The following is a 16,127-nucleotide window of genomic DNA, read 5'->3' as shown; positions in this document are numbered from 1 at the left end:
TGAGGATGATGATGAGGCAGCACTGGGGCTGCTTGTGCCAGCTGATGGGGAGAAGGCATCTGCAGCCCCAGAATGATGTGGGTGATCCACCAAGTCCCACTTCCAACAGCCTAAATGTGGGGCACAGAGGGACCTGGGGCTGGGGCCGCGGTTTGGGGTGATGCCCCCACTCTGCCTATTGCTGGGTGTTCCCTTCCTACCCTGGGGGGCTCTGGGGGCCGTGGGTGCAGTGAGTTGCTCACGGTCTCATCTGACAGTGGCACACGTGGCCCCAGGTCACAGCATGGGCACCCACCGGCCTTGCCCATCCACAGCAGTGCCAGGGAGCGCTGGCACCCCAACCCTGACCGCATGAGCTCAGAGGAAGGGCCTTTTTTCATCTATTTTTCCCCTTCCCTCCCAGCTGCATTCCCAAATGCATCCAATTTTAGCAGCTTTGCAAAACAAGCCCTCAAGTTTCCCGGGTTGGAGCGGCGCGTGGCAGTACGCGGCCGGCTCTACGGGGAGGGATCCTTCCCGTTTCCCTGCTGACACGGGGCCAAACGCGGCGGAGCTGACAGCCCTGAGTGCCAGGATCCGATTTCTTCTGTCTGCTGGCGCAAGGGGGAAAGCCCTCCTATATAGACCTGCGTGGCGGCCGAGCTCGCAGTCGCGGGTGGAGCGGTGCGTGGGCAGCAATGGAGCGGCTGCTGCTGGCCCTCGTGGCTCTCGCCGCCTTTTGCTGCATGGGGGCGGCAGGTAAGGAGATCTCAGCCTTTGTAGCAGCATCCCAGAGAAGCAGCTGGTCCCCGTTGTGATGTAGCACGGGGCTGGGGGCTGGGGGTGGTGTTCATCAGGGCCAGATGTCGGACAAGCTGCTTGGATGCCCTTCATGAGAGCAGGATGTGCAGGGGATGCTCAGGGCTGTGATGCCCCATTGGGGTGCTTCGTCCTCCCTGGGGTGGAGGGGGAGGGAGAGGGGGGATGTCCCACCTGCTAAGGACAGATCCTGGGGGGAAATCTAGGTGCTGCAGTCCCCACTGCTTGGCTGTGCTCTGCCACCTGGCTCTGCCGTGTCCCCAAGGGTTGGGGACATTACAGCTGGCAGATGGATGCTCTCCATAGGGTGCCCACCCTGTGTCTGTGGTCACATCCTGCCTGAAGTGACAGCCACCCACGGGGCACCTTTATCAGCTCAACACAAACTCCCCAGGCTGCTCTGGGTCCATCAGCTCAGCCCTTTGCTCATCGTCCTGCAGACATCCCCGTGCATCCCAGCTCCTCTCTGTGGATCCGTTTGTCCATCCCCATTGCATGGCTGTAATCCCAATTACTGCACCCAGCTCCTGCAAGAGGGGATGTCCTGAGCTGACCCCTTGTTGGTGGTGGTGGGGGGGGGACTCGGGCAGTGAATCCCCACCGTGTCACCTGCTTTCCTGCTTACCCAGCCCCAGGCTGCAGTGCTACAGCCCAATTTCCTGCTGCGTCTGCTCTGCTTGTTGGGGGCTGGTCGTAGCATCACCCCGGGGCAGCATTTCCAGCATGCAGCCTCTGCTCCACTGCCACCCCGTGCCCCCCTCCCCACCTGCTCAATGCCTGGAGGGGGATGTGATTTACAGCACAACATCAGTGTCTGTGGCTCAATGACGGCCCCAGGGTTGGGGTGAGCTGGTGTCGGGGGCTCTCACCCTGTGTCCCCCACAGAGTCACTGGAGAACGACTCGGAGCCTGGCAAGAACGATGCACCAGGGAAGCCCTGGAAAGCTCCCAGCCCGGAGGAACTCGACATGAACACAGCAGGTACGACCACGGAACCACAGAGCAGCCCCCAAGTCCTCGTTGGACACCACACTGTGGGGACACCAAACCATTGGGGACACTGTGCCACTGGGGACAACACACTATGGGGGACCCACAGCCAGGGCAGTGCAGGGACTCTTCTACTGGTAGTACCCAAAGGGGCTGTGCAGTGCAGTGCCCCCCATTCCACCCCACTCCCTTTGGGGACGTCACACTTTCCCGTGTTATTGTCCCCTTGCATTAGGGATGTGGTGGCCACCCCCAGGCTTCCCGTGTCACAGCACCCGCTGCTTGTGTCTGCTCATCCTTCCCATTGCAGCCCCCATTTATCCCCACGGAGCCGCTCCCGGGATGTCCCTGCTCATTCCTTACCCCGGGGTCACATCGGTGCGCTCAGTAACGGGGGGCTGTGCGCTCACGGGGGGCTCCATGCAGGCGGAGGGGCTGAATGGACGTCGTGGTTCAATATTGACCACCCCGGAGGGGACGGCGACTACGAGAGCCTGGATGCCATTCGCTTCTACTACCGCGGACGCGTCTGCGCTCGGCCGGTGGCCATCCAGGCTCGCACCACCGAGTGGGAGCTGCCCCAGGACGTGGGCGAGGTGGTGCATTTCAGCCCCAAAAAGGGCTTTCGGTGCGTCAACAAGGAGCAGCCGCAGGGCAAGACCTGCTCCAACTACCACATCCGCTTCCTCTGCCCGCTGGGTGAGTGCCGACCCCGGCCCCGACGGCAACGTCGGGGGGGTCAGAGCCCATCGTCCCCAGACGGCACCATCCCGAGGGAGAAGTCGGTCCCGGGGCGGTGGGTTCCTATGAGCCTCCCCCACTCAGTCACCCCCTTCTGCCCACCCCACAGAGCACATCTACTGGTCTCACTGGTCCTCCTGGAGCCCCTGTTCGAGGAGCGCCTGCGGGAGCAGCGGGACTCAGAGCCGCCGGCGCCGCTGCGTCAACGCTCAGGCTGTGACAGCGCTGAAGGAGCTGAAATGCAGGGGCAAGGCGGTGGAACGACGGCCGTGCAGCACCGAGCCTTGCCCAGGTACAGCCCCCCCCCCTCCCCACGCACGGACCCGACCCCACTCCCACGGCTCCACCTGCCGCCTCCTGTTCCTAAAGAGATGGAGGAGACGGCGGCGGAGCCAAGCGGCGGCCCTTCCCCGGCCGCAGGAATGTCGGCGCTGGGCTGCGGTCTCCCGTTCTGGCTCTGCTGATGAAGGTTCTGCGCTGCCCTGCACGCCTCCATCCCCCCCCCCCAGCCGGCTCTGAGCCCCACGCGGGGTCACGGTCCGTCCTGAGGGGCCGCATCCGTGCAGCGGCCGCCCCCTCGGCACAGCCCGGGCGCAGTGCCCCCGCCAACACATCGTCGGCTTAATGGCAATCACAGAGGGCTGCGCTTATAAAAATAGCTTGGCAGGGGCCGGGGGGCCGGGCTGGGGGTTGGGGGTCCGAGCTGGGGGGGCTGCGTGGTGTATCCTCGTGGGTTGGGGTGCTGCTGCCCGACGTTCCTCCGTCTCCCTGCAGAGCCGATGTGGACGGAGTGGGGCTCGTGGGGACCCTGTTCCCGCAGCTGCGGCAGCACCGGGACGCGTGTCCGCCGGCGGAGCTGCCAGAACGCCCGCAAGCTGCTGTGTGCCGGACACCCCTCCGAGGTGCAGCAGTGTCCCCCCTCGCCTTGCCCAGGTACCTGCCCTGGGGACAGCGGGACGCCGATCCCTGTCCTCCCCTCGGCTCGGCCGAGCTGGTGCCGGTGGCCGTGAGCTCTCATGGCCGTGCCATCCCGCAGCCTGCCCCGAGCACACCCTGCAGGGCTCGGTTGTCTCCGCTGCTGGTTCAGCACTTCCCGGTGCCCGGGTCTACCTGGAGGGTCGCCCGCCGACGTTGCTGGCACGCAGTGACACCCGTGGGGCGTTTCGTGTGTCTGGGCTGTGTGTGAACATCGGTGCAAACGTCAGTGCCCACCGGGATGGATTTGCTCCAGGACTGGCATCTGTTGTGTCCAACGGCTCCGGGCTGTTGGTGACACACGTCGTGCTGCAGAAGCTGGGTGAGCACGGAGCCCCATGGATGTACATCCCTATGGAGGGATGAGGGGAGCAGGGAGGGCTTCACAGCTGCACCCTCCGGTCCTTCCCCTGCAGAGAAGCCCTACATGGTGCTGCACCCCACGCCCAAGGTGCGGGTGGCCGGGCAGGAGGTGACCTTCTGCTGCAAAGCCTCGGGGACACCCGTGCCCAAGAAGTACTATTGGTGAGTGGATGTGGGCAGAGGGAATGAGGAGCACCCACTGCATCCCCACTCACTGCATCCCCTTCCCCTGCAGGTACCACAATGGGACACTGCTGGACAGGATGGCACACCAGTACAGCAGCCGCCTGGTGCTGCGGGCGCTGACACCGGGGCAGGCAGGCACCTACCACTGCAAGGCCAGCACCGAGGCCGGGGCCATCCGATCTGCACCAGCACAGCTCACAGTGCTGGGTGAGCGGGGATGGGGTCTCTATGGGGCAGGGGCACGGGATCTCTCTAGAATAGGAGCCCTAAAACCCCTCTCTGTGTTCTCCTCCAGCCCAGGGCCAGCAAAGCTGCAAAGCAGCACCAGAGCCCAGCCTGGTTGAGCTGCCCGCTGAGTGCCAACAGGACGCCGGTGGGTCCCGCTACTACGATGTGGGACATTGCCCACCCACGCCGTGTGCTGGCAGCCCGGCCGATGGGCAGCGGTGTGGGGCGGGCACTCGGCGCTGCTGTGGGGTGCGACGTATGGAGATGAGGGAGATCCGCTGCGGTGGGTCCATCCTCCCCATCAAGGTGGTGGCCAAGTGTGGCTGCGGGCCCTGCGCACAGCCCCGTGTCCTGGTGCAGGGACGGGTGACGGCGGCCGACACCGGGGAGCCGCTGCGCTTTGGGCAGATCTACTTGGGGAAGAAGAAGATTGGCTTCACTGGCTTCCAGGGCTCCTTCACCATCGAGGTCCCTCCCGACACACAGCGCTTGGTGGCTCGCTTTGTGGACCGGCAGCAGCGCCTGGTGGACGCCATCAAGGTGCTGCCCTTCGACAGGCGCGGTGGTGCGGTGTACCAGGAGGTGAAGATGATGAGGAAGAAGGAAGCGGTGGAGTTGGATGCTGGGCAGATCAATGCCATCCCACTGGGAGAGGCGAGCGGCCAGGAGCCCATTGCTGAGCTCATCATCCCCGCCGGAGCCTTCCTCCATCCCTCTGGGGAGGTCTTTAATGGCACCGTCAAAGCCAGCGTCACCTTCTTGGATCCCAGGGACGTGGCCACGGCTCGTGCTGCCTCCAGCGACCTCAGCTTTGCCAATGCTGATGGGGAGATCGTGCCCCTGCGCACCTATGGCATGTTTGCTGTGGACTTTCGGGATGGGGACTCGGGCACGGCGCTGCAGACGGGGCCGGTGGAGGTGAGGATGGACGCAGGGCAGATCTGGATGGCTGAGCACCTGAGGAAGATGAAGCTGTGGTCCCTGAACCCTGAGACTGGGCTGTGGGAAGAGGAGGGCGTCCTTCGACCGACCAAGGAGCGACGTGGGAGGAGGGAGGAGAGGACCTTCCTCATTGGGAACATGGAGATCCGCGAGAGGCGACTCTTCAACCTGGACGTGCCGGAGGATCGCCGTTGTTTCGTTAAGGTCAGGGCCTACAGCAATGAGAAGTTCAACCCCTACGAGCAGCTGGAAGGGGTGGTCATCAGCCTCATCAACCTGGAGCCCAAGCCTGGATTCCCTGCCAACCCACGAGCATGGGGCCGCTTTGACAGCGTGGTCACCGGCCCCAATGGCGCCTGCCTGCCCGCATTCTGCGATGCCCGTCGCCCCGATGCCTACACAGCGTACATCACAGCCACGCTGGGTGGTGAGGAGCTCGAGGCCGTGCCCTCCAGCCCCAAACTCAACCCCAACGCTGTTGGGGTGTCCCAGCCCTACCTGAACAAGTTGGGTTACCGCCGGCTGGACCACGATGACCCCGACATCAAGAAAACAGCCTTCCAGGTCAACGTGGCCAAGCCTGACCCCAATAACATCGATGAGACCAACGGGCCCATCTACCCCTACCGCAGCCTCAGGGAGTGCGAGGAGGCGCCGGTCAGTGCCAACCATTTCCGCTTCTACCGCGTGGAGGTGGATAAGTACGAATACAACGTGGTGCCCTTCAAAGAGAGCGACCTCACCTCCTGGACCGGAGACTACCTGTCCTGGTGGCCCAACCCACAAGAGTTCCGTGCCTGCTTCATTAAGGTTCGCATTGAAGGGCCACAGGAATACATGGTGCGCTCCCGCAACGAGGGCGGCAGCCACCCCCGCACCATAGGGCAGCTCTATGGGCTGCGTGATGCCCGCAGTGTGCGGGATGCCATGCGGGATGGCAGCTCGGGGGCCTGTCTGGAGTTCAAGTGCAGCGGGATGCTGTATGACCAGAGCCTGGTGGATCGCACCTTGGTGACCGTCATCCCGCAGGGCAGCTGCCGCCGCACGGCGGTCAATGGGCTGCTGCGGGATTACCTGGCACGGCACCCGCCGGTGGTTGATAATAACAACACGGCCGCCTTCACCATGCTGGCACCGGTTGATCCGTTGGGGCACAACTACGGTATCTATACGGTGACGGACCAGAACCCGCGTCTGGCCAAGGAGATCGCCATCGGCCGCTGCTTTGATGGTACGTCGGATGGTTTCTCGAGGGAGATGAAGTCGGATGCGGGCACGGCCGTCACCTTCACCTGCCAGGAGCGGCCGGCGGGACGCGAGAGCTTCTTCCAGCGCCTGTTGACATCGCCGGCCGAAGCGCTGGATGAGATCCGGCGTGAGATGGGAGCCGGGGAGCTGCGCCGGGCTCCCCCCGAAGTGCTGGACTTCGCCTCCGGAGTGCGAGCCCTGAGCCCCGCGCCCACCCCCCGGAGCCCCGGGAGCCGGAGGAGAATGGGCCGAGTCCCGGCTCGGCAGTGAACCCCGAAACGCCGCATCCCGCTCCTCCCCCCTTTGCTTATACCCGTGCTCATTTATAACGACCGACGGGGGTGGGACGGGGGGGACGCTGAGAGGCAAAGGGACGAGTCCTATAGGGGTGGTCCCCCCCCCCTGCCCAGGGACATCTTTCCAAGGGGAAGGCAAGGAGATGCTTCCCGACCGACCCCCGGTGCTGTCCCCTGCCCTCGCCCCCAGCCCCACGCGGGGCAGCTCGTGGTGCTCCCCCCAGCCATAAGACGTGGCCCTTCGGGGGGTTATTTAAAAATAAAGAGAAAATCCTCGGGGGTGAATGCAAATAGGGGAAAGGGATCTATGGGGATGGGGTCCCGTGTGCCATCGCAAGGGGCTGAGGGCAGCTTCAGTGCTGCAGCCGCTGGGGTGGGTGAGGAAATGTGGGGTTTCTTTGAGGGGGGGGGAAGGGAAACCCGCAAGGGTTTGATTGAAAAGCTCTTTTCTCTCTCCTGCACCTGCCTGGGTGCGGGCAGGGTGACAAGGGCACCGGCCTCAGCCCCCACAGCCTTCACCCCCCCACCCCACCCCACCCCAGCACTGCGCTGCTCCTGCACCCAGCCCACCCCCCCCCTACCCCGATGTTTGACCTCGGGCGCGTGTTTCGTCCCACATTCCATTATCCCAAGAGAAACCCAAATCGCTTCTTCCGACCCCCCCCATAACCCCCCCCCCCTCCCCCCCACGAAGGGCTGGGCAGCGCACGGGGGGGGTGGGGGGGCGAGGGCAGGACTGAAGGATTGTACATTATTTATTACAAAATATACGGTTGTGTTTACACCCGCGTGGCTGCTGGGATTCCTTGGGGGTGCCCAGAGCTGGGGGGCAAGTACAGACATCCCCATCACCCCCCCCCACACACACACTGTGCCCAGAATTGGCCGGGGGTCCCTATGTCTCGAAGTAGGGTTGGCCCCGTGGTTCCCCCCCCCCGTCCTGCATTACAGCAGCACGGCGGCTGCTGTTTGCCTTGGGTCGGCTGCAGGCTGCTGGCTGCCGAGCAGTGCTGGGGGGGGGGGGGCTCAACCAGCCCCATAGCCGGGGGACGTGGCAGCCCCGTCCCCAGCAAACCCTGCCCCTATGTACCGGGGCACCGCTGGCACAGGGTCAGGCGGCGTGCAGGACGCGGATGGGGGTTGAAGGGGGGGGGGAGGATCGTGCGGACATCCCCCAGCACGTGGACCCCTTGGCGAGCTGCAGCCCCCCGCCCCCGCCCCGCCCGGGGGATGCTGTAATGGAACAGCTCCGTCTGCGGGGCCAAAACATCCCCTCCTGCTCGCGGGACAATGTTTCCCTTTTAAAACACGCTTTGGCCGCACAGAAGCATTTTTTCCTCCTGCCTCTGGATGCTACCGCTGGCGAGATCAAAGGGGACGGAGCACCCGGGGAGGGGGGAGGAGGGGGGGGGGGGGGCTGTGCCAAAACCACCCTTGGGTTCTTCGGCAGCCAAAACCCGGCCCCGCCGCTCCGCCCGGAGGGGAAATGCCGCGGACGAGTCGGATGATGCTGCGGGGGGAGCGTTGAGTCCCCGTGTGCCCCCCCCGAAAAGCTGAGACGTGAACCCCATCCCCTGCACTGCTCACAACGGGAGGGGGGGCAGAGCCACGTCCCCGCAGCCGAGGTTGGGGCGGGGGTGGAGGATACAGGATATAGGGGGGGATACATCGGTGGGTGCTGCCGTTGTGGGATGGGGACGAAGTGGGATTGATTGTCGCCGTCTGCTCGGCTCGGTCGGGGGCAGCTGCTGCCACGGGGCTGAGGAAAAGCGCCTCCAGCTGCGATGTGTGACGAAAAGGGGATGAAAAATGGCAAAAGGAAGGCAGAAAATAGGGGGGGGGGGGAAGATGTTTGGGCGGCTCGTGGCAATTCCTATAGCAGGTCCGAGTCTGCCCTGAAGGCTCCTGGTTTACGTCCTCCTGCGAGCGGGACCTGGGGGGGCTCCTTGATGCTTCATTCCCGCACCGTCCCGCACCGCTCTCAGGCTCCTCCCGGCGCTGAGATCTGGATTGATCTGCGAGGTGGTCGCTCGGGGCTTTACCCCCCCCCCCCACCGTCATAGAGGGACGGGCACGGGAGGTCCGTGCTGGGTGTGCGGCCCAACCCCGCATTCCCGAGCTCTGGAATCCCTCCCGGGGTCAGGGCTGGGCTGGGGGCTGCGGCCAAACCCTCCCGGGACCCCCTTGTGTCCTCACACCCATCCCGGCTGCTCCTTCACCGCACCCTCCGCCCGCCCCGGGGGTACCAAAATAACCCCCCCTCCCCAAGCCCCTCCATCACTGTGGTGTGGGGCAGAGCACAGCTGAGGACCACAGCTGCTACCTGGGGGCTGTTCTGGGGTGCCGAGGTGGGGGGGGGAGACAGGGTGCTGTACCCACTGATTGGAGAGGGATGGAGAGCCTGGGGGGTGGGGGGCATTGCTTCAAAGCAATGGTTTTGAGGTCAGAAGTGCCCTATTTTGGGGAGGTTGGGGATGGGGCTGACGTGGCACAGCGCTGTCCCTGCCTGGGGGGCACCCAGTGCTGCTCAGCCCCCATCCCCTATAGGTGCAGCACCCATGGGTGCCCCCAAGCACATCCAAGTGCTGGCAGTGAGCAGAGGTTGGATCCGTGGGCTGGAATGTGACTTGGGAAGCAGCTCCTCAGCTTCTGGATTTGGTGGGGATGGTTATTTTTTATTCTTTCTTTTTTTTTTTTTCCTCTTTCTTTTTAAATAATGGAAAATATAATGAAGGAGCCTAAACTGAAATAACAAAACACGGCGGCCAAAACTCCAGCCCGAAATAGGAGAGAAAGCCACGTTCCAGGCTGGGAAGGAACACACAGGCAAGGGATGAAAGCAGCAGGGAACAGCAGGAGCTGCACGCTGCTCTCAGCCCCTCACTGCTCCCATTGGGGGGGGGGGGGGGGCACAGCCCCATGTGTCCCCCCTTCCCCCCCCCCCAACTCTTTGCAGCCCCAAATGTGTTCCATGCATCCCAGCAGCTCCTCTCCTTATGCTACACTTGGTCCTTATGGGGGTCGTGCCCTTGTAGGGAGGGGGGGGGGGAGAGGGCAATATGGGGCTGCCCTTGTAGGGAGGGGGGGGGGAGAGGGCAATATGGGGCTGTTCTGCCCCACAGCATCCCCGGGGGGTGTCAATATGGGAGGTGCCAGCTCCGTCCCCACCCATGGCAGCTCCAGCTGTAGAATTCCTGTCCGTCTGGCCAAGAGATGCGGCTCTGCCGGAGCAAGAGGAAAACACGCAGTGAGCAACGGGGAAAGCAAACCTCATAACCCATCCCAAAGAGCCGGGGTACAAGCACAGCCCTCTGTGCCCCCCAACCCACAAACGGGGCCATCAATCCCAAGTGTGGGTGAAAATCAATGGGGATCGTGACCCGAAATTGCGACCACGGGTGCAAGGTGAGAAAACAGCTTCTGGATCGAACTTGAAACTCATCCCCACCCCCAGGTCTGCCCTCATTCCACCCGCAGTCACACTTCAGACCGGTGTGAGGCGTTACACTCCCATCTCCCATTGCTCCCTATGGGCCGATGCTGGAAAACGCATCCATCCCCGTCCTCGGGCTATTTTTGAACCCTTTGGCCTTCCCTCACCCTCAGGATCCCATAAATAACAACGGCATCGCATTGAGGGCCCTTGTGCCGACAGCTCAGAGCTCTGCCAGGGTTCTTTGCTCCTCCAGATGGCAGAAATGTGACTCAGAGCTCAAAGTTTGGTACATAGTTGGGTGTTTTTTCATCTCAGAGCCACAGTTTGGCTTCTTTCTGTTGTTGTTGTTTTGGTGTTTTTTAAGCGGGTGAATCAGAGGCATAAAAACATGAACTGGGTTTGCAGGGGGGGGGGGTGAGGGGTAGAGCATCCATAGGGCGGCTGGGTGCCAATGGAAGGGCACTGAGAGGGGTTTCATGGCCCCAGCCCTATAGAAACCACCCCATATGGGGTCCCTCATCCCATACTCTCATCCCATACCCAATAACCCATGGTAGCATAAATGTCATATCACAGCTTGAAGCACCTGGTGGGAAGGCAGGGCCAGCCCATGGGAGCAGAGGTGCGTGCAATGCAATGCAATCCAGACATCCCATAGTGCCCATCCCCATCCCATATTCAACACCTCTCATCCTATAACCTGTATCCAATTCAACATGGCATATCTACATCCTATGTGGCAGATCCCTTATCCCATACCCATATCCACCACCCAACCCTGAGCACCCGACACCCCAATTACCCCACATCCCAAGTACCCCCATGCCCTGATTTCTCAGCTACCCCATCACCCCATTCCAGCACACCCCATACTTTAAATACCCCATATCCTTTATCCAAACCCCAAATATCACACATCAGATTTCTCCATATACTTCTTCCCCTTCCCCCAGGGAATGCTTTGCCCCACTTCCACTCTCCCATGTAGCTCTCAGCTCTACCTCCCACCCCAAGGACGTGTGGGTTGGGTTGACCCACAGGCTCCCCAGATACAGGGCATAGGTCAGCCCCATGGAAAACCCCAATGCCATCCAGTCCTGCTGTCCCTGGGAAGGACACTGACCTCCCCCTCCCACCCCCCAGCCCCTCCTGCTGCTGCCCTTGAACCAACCATGTGATTTCCAAGGGGAAAACCCTTTATCAGAAGAGCAAAACTAAGAGAATTTGGGTTCAGCTCATAGAAACCCAGTGCAGTGAGCAATGATTGATCAGAGCAACATGTTGGACAGCCAGGAAAGCTTCCACCCCAAATACAGGCAAGCCTGGATGGTCTGTGGGCTGGTGGTTGTGGTGATGCTAATTGCAGCCCTGACTTCTTCTATGTTCCTGCTGGCCACCAAACCAAAGGTAGGGATGGGGATGGGGATGGAGATGGGGATGGGGATGGGGATGGGGATGGGGATGGGGATGGAGATGGGGATGGGGATGGGGATGGAGATGGGGATGGGGATGGGGATGGAGATGGGGATGGGGATGGGGATGGGGATGGGGATGGGGATGGGGATGGGGATGGAGATGGGGATGGGGATGGGGATGGGGATGGGGATGGGGATGGAGATGGGGATGGGGATGGGGATGGGGATGGGGATGGGGATGGGGATGGGGATGGGGATGGGGATGGGGATGGGGATGGGGATGGGGATGGGGATGGGGATGGGGATGGGGATGGGGATGGGGATGGGGATGGGGATGGGGATGGGGATGGAGATGGGGATGGGGATGGGGATATTACCTGGCTTGGATGGGCTGGCAGATGGTTGTGGCTGAGTTGGAACAATCATTGGCTGCCACCAACCGGACCCTCATCATGGTGGTGGGGGTCACCAGTTCTTTGCTGAGATGTGCAAGCTGTGGGATGGCTGCAGGAGTCAATTGGTGAGTGTGGGGTGTAGGGCTGGGACCCCCAGCTGTGGGGTTTGCTAAGCTGTGTCCCTGTGCATAGAACACAGTGCCGGGGTCCGTGGAGGAGCTGGGGCAGCAGCTCTCCCAGCTGCAGCAGCAGAGGGAGCAGCAGGATGCCGCGATCAAGCAACTGAAAGGTGAGCACCGTGCTGCCATCCTGACACATGGACACAGCTCTGCCCCATCCCAGCACTGCACCCCCCACCTCCTTGGCCCCCCTGACCCCATCACCTCCTGCAGAGGACAACAGGGCGCTCCAGGAGGAGATGGCGCAGCAGAGGGAGCAGCTGGAGGAGGTGCAGAGCCAAGGGTGAGATCTTTGTTCCCCTACCATTGAGCCCCCACCCCTGTGCTCTGTCACCGACCCCCCCTGTCCCCTCAGGAACAGCTTCCAGGAGCAGATCCAGCAGCAGATCCAGCTGTTGACATCATGGATCTTGGACTTACAGAGCCACAGCTCCGGTGTGAGCACAGCAATGCCCTCCTGCCCAGCCATGGCCCTGAGCCTCCTCATGACTCTGCTGACTGCAAAGTGGCTGCACTGAGCACGGTGACACGGAACTGGGTGGCCTTTATCAGTCTGGGGCCATGGGGACGCGTTCTGCTCCTTCAGTGCCCTGTGGGGAGGGCGGATGGCACAGCCCTGCAGCGTGGCTTCATCCAGAGGCTGAGCATCCTCCCACACACAGCACAAACCACATTGCCATGAGCTGGGACCGGAGAGAAACCACCACCCGGAGCAAGCGGGCACAACCCAGCGGCATCATCCCACGTCTCCATCATGGACCCCGCGGTGCCCAGAGCCACGCTGAAGGCAATGGGGCTGTGCACGCTGCTGGTGCTGCTGGTGGCAGCGGTGACAGCGGCGGTTGCGGTGCTGCTGTGGCGTTCGGAAGCGTTGGGGAAACTGCGGGGCTGCCGGGAGAGGGCGGCCAACGAGAGCCGTGAGTTGGAACTGCGGGTGGCACAGCTGGAAAGGGAGCGAGACCGACTGCAGAGAGTGGTGGATGAGAGGAAGAAGGTGGAGGATGAGATGAGACGGGAGCTCAGCCGAGTGCGTGAGGATGGGGAGAAGCTGAGCTCCAGCCTGCGGTCCTGCCGGGAGCAGGCGGTAGGTGCTGCAGGGCATCATTGCTCTGCTGTTGGGGAGGGTGATGTTAATTGAGAAGGGGTCCCTGAGGATGCACCCATGGGGAGGTTTGGTTGCTGGGAAGCCTCAACCTGTTGTGGGGTATGGAAAGCTGCTGTCCTGTTCCCTGTGTCCAACTTGGGATGGTTATTCTTAGCAGTGGCCAAACTGAGCTGCTCCACGTACATATAATTACTGCATCCCAAAGCAGCAGCAGAGGCTGCAGGCTGGTGTGGAGCTCCACTCCTCGGGGGTATTTTTAGCAGCTGGGAAAGGGCCCGGCCCTGCACTGTGGCCAGAGGAAGAGGGGGCCCACCTCTCCCCCCATCCGGCCGGACAATGGCCCAGAGGGGCTGGAAATGCTCCGGTGTTCGGGGCTGGCGCCGGCCGTGGGGTCCCAGTGGGATGTGCTGGTGTCCAGCAGGAGAGCCTGACCTCTTGAGGGGCGCGTGGCTGGGCAGGGGGCTCTGCAGTGCCTCAGTGAGCTGCAGACCCTCTGTCTCTCCATGTGCATCCTCTCCAAGGCCAGGCATCAGCTGCCCCTCCCCTGTGGGGTTTTACCCCCCAAGCTCTTGGAGTGTGGATTTCCCAGGGTACCAATAGGACACAAGGAGGCTCTGGGGACACGAGTGAGGCTGACAGCCCCATCTCAGTGTCACTGCGTCCCCAGGTCAGGCTGGAATCCAACATCACAACGCTGCAGGATGAGCTGCGGGGGCTGCGGCGCCAGAAGGCTGAACTGTCCCGCAGGAACTCAGCCCTGCAAGGTGCGTGTCAACCCGCCCCTAAACCCGCACGGATGGATGGCACCCAGCCACTCACTCAGCTCACCGTGTCCCTTTGCCCCGCAGAGGAGCTGGCTCAGGGGGCAGAACGGGCGCTGGGGCTGCAGAGGAGGCTGGAAGAGACGGCGGAGCAGCGGAGAGCGCTGCGGGCACGAGGGGAGCGATGCGAGGAGCGACAGCGGGAGCTCGAGGCCACGCTGTGAGGATCCCGACCCCAAAATCCCCTCCAACCCCATCCCGTCCTTATCGATATCCCTGACCTGGCTGTGCTCTGCCTGTAGGAGGGATCGTGCAGCTGAGTTGGATGCGTTACGGAGGCGGTTGGGGCCCCGCACGGCGCGGCGCAGGTGCTCCCCTTCCCGGTACATTGAGTGGGTGCTGTGCTGCCATTCAGCCCTGATCCTTTTTGGGGTGGACACGCTGGGGTTGGGGGCACCCTGGGGTGGGAGCTGCCTGTGTCCCATCACAGCCCTTTGTCACTGTGTCCCTGCGGGGTCTCACTCTGTGCTGTCCCCTCCTTTATTTGCAGGAAGAGCTGAAGCCCCGCAGCATCCTCCTGTCTGGCTTCTCTTTGCCAGCACGGACACCACACTCAGAACGGCACCAGCCCTACAGCAATGAGAACCAGGGCTGCCCATCACTCCCAGTCCCACCAGCACTGGGACCAGCAGCAGCTCAGCCCCTCAGCACTCAGCAGAGCTGGCACAGCATCAATGATGCTCCCCACATCCCCTTGTGTGTCCCGTCCCCCCCAACACCACACTGAGCAGCTGTGGGTGCTGCTTGCTTGCTGATGGCGAGCAGTCCTTGCTCTGAGGTTACCCAGAGCCATTCATTAATCATTAATTCACTGATTAAACAGGAATGGTGCTCCATGATGTTCAATGCTCCCCTGTAATCCAGTTGGGTGCTTAGAATCCACGTCGCACAGGTCAGGTCTTGAATAGCTCCAAAGAAGGAGACTCCACCACTTCTATGGGCAGCCTGTTCCAATGCTCCATCACCCTCACCATAAAGCTTAGGGTGGAACTGTGGGGGTTACCAGCACTGGGCTCTGTGGGTCGTGGAGCTGAGCCGATTATAGGGGGGGGGTGTTGGTGGGGGGGGTTGGGGGAAGGGAGGGATGAGTGGCTGCCACTGATTTCCAATGCTTCCCCGTTCCTTTGATCCACACGAGAAGACAAGTTTCCAGGAAAGTTGCTGCCGATTTTCCTGCCTCTGCCATAGCGGTATCCTGTGCAGAGGGCAGGGTGAGAGCCGGCATCCGGCCCCCCTGCCCCACACCGGGGGGATCATCCCCACCACCACCCCCACGGCACGGAGGGCACCGAGGAGCGGCAGGAAGGGACTTCACAGCTCCAAAGCCAGCGCTGCCCCCCGCCCCCCCATCCCTCCACCCAGCGTTGGGACGGGCAGGACCCGTTCCTGTAGCCCAGCCTCGAGGCAGCCCCAGCCCTTGGCACAGGAAAGATTAATTATAGCCGGGACGCCGGCTGGAAAATGGGACAAAGAGGCAGAGAATGCGTATGGGAGGGGGCTGAGCCGAATAGGGGGGGTCCCATGGGGATGTCTGAGCACCCCGATGGATGCAGGTTGCTGCTGAGGATTGGGTGACAACGGGGTGCATCCCGTGGGTGTCCAGTGCTGTCGGTGATGGGCTGGGGTCCAGTAGAGACCAGACAGTGCCCCCAGAGTGGGGCCGGGGGGAGCGGGGGGTGACTCACTGTTATTTGCAGCTCAGGAAGGAAATGTGGTAGCTGAGAATGGATGGGGGACCGACACCGTCCCCAGCGCCGCAGACACCGACGGGCTCCAGGGAGTGTGAGGGCAGGAAGCAGCGGGGTCAGCGCTGGCACCTCGCAGCCACTGACCCTCCCCCTTCCAGGCTGGGAATGCTGCTGTGCTGCTGGGAAAGGCAGAATGGATGTGGGGGAATGAATCCTGGATAGCCCCAGTGTGGGCACTGTGTCCCCATAGGGTTCACTGCTCTGTGATGTCACTCAGAAGAGAGAAGAGGGAATGTGTTTATTGACGTCCAGCAGTGATTT

General features: G+C 62.3%; 3 protein-coding genes across 7 annotated transcripts; all 3 read left to right on the top strand.

Annotated features, from left to right (window-relative positions):
- The first annotated feature begins 11 nt into the window (after window positions 1-11).
- CILP2 (cartilage intermediate layer protein 2) lies at window positions 12-7,058 on the top strand. Its single transcript, XM_015886069.3, has 9 exons — window positions 12-738; window positions 1,684-1,779; window positions 2,215-2,487; window positions 2,639-2,821; window positions 3,304-3,462; window positions 3,566-3,826; window positions 3,921-4,029; window positions 4,103-4,260; window positions 4,349-7,058. The coding sequence occupies exons 1-9, from the start codon at window positions 678-680 to the stop codon at window positions 6,739-6,741; spliced, it is 3,693 nt and encodes a 1,230-aa protein (XP_015741555.2). The 5' UTR covers window positions 12-677; the 3' UTR covers window positions 6,742-7,058.
- A 4,371-nt stretch (window positions 7,059-11,429) lies between these two features.
- LOC146758161 (uncharacterized) lies at window positions 11,430-12,790 on the top strand. 2 transcript variants are annotated; one of them, XM_085517760.1, is made up of 5 exons: window positions 11,430-11,610; window positions 12,091-12,138; window positions 12,206-12,302; window positions 12,406-12,475; window positions 12,548-12,790. In XM_085517760.1, the coding sequence occupies exons 1-5, from the start codon at window positions 11,464-11,466 to the stop codon at window positions 12,708-12,710; spliced, it is 525 nt and encodes a 174-aa protein (XP_085373886.1). In that variant the 5' UTR covers window positions 11,430-11,463; the 3' UTR covers window positions 12,711-12,790. The 2 variants fall into 2 exon arrangements, with proteins under 2 accessions (XP_085373886.1, XP_085373888.1); XM_085517762.1 differs by lacking the exon at window positions 12,091-12,138 and having other exon boundaries at window positions 12,548-12,785.
- Window positions 12,791-12,811: 21 nt separating this feature from the next.
- On the top strand, window positions 12,812-14,957 carry CCDC194 (coiled-coil domain containing 194). Of its 4 annotated transcripts, none has more exons than XR_014935062.1 (5): window positions 12,812-13,276; window positions 13,948-14,061; window positions 14,146-14,278; window positions 14,361-14,426; window positions 14,609-14,957. XR_014935062.1 is itself a non-coding variant. In XM_015886800.3 (5 exons), the coding sequence occupies exons 1-5, from the start codon at window positions 12,947-12,949 to the stop codon at window positions 14,616-14,618; spliced, it is 636 nt and encodes a 211-aa protein (XP_015742286.2). In that variant the 5' UTR covers window positions 12,812-12,946; the 3' UTR covers window positions 14,619-14,957. The 4 variants fall into 4 exon arrangements, 2 of the variants coding, with proteins under 2 accessions (XP_015742286.2, XP_015742285.2); XR_014935061.1 differs by having other exon boundaries at window positions 14,361-14,441; XM_015886800.3 differs by having other exon boundaries at window positions 13,965-14,061.
- The last annotated feature ends 1,170 nt before the right edge of the window (window positions 14,958-16,127 follow it).

The sequence above is a fragment of the Coturnix japonica genome, chromosome 16, assembly GCF_054131305.1.
Source record: "Coturnix japonica strain WE chromosome 16, WE-NBRP24, whole genome shotgun sequence".
Taxonomy (NCBI): Eukaryota; Metazoa; Chordata; class Aves; order Galliformes; family Phasianidae; genus Coturnix; species Coturnix japonica.
Note: the sequence above shows the minus strand (reverse complement) of the source record. Positions and strands in the feature narration are given on the sequence as shown.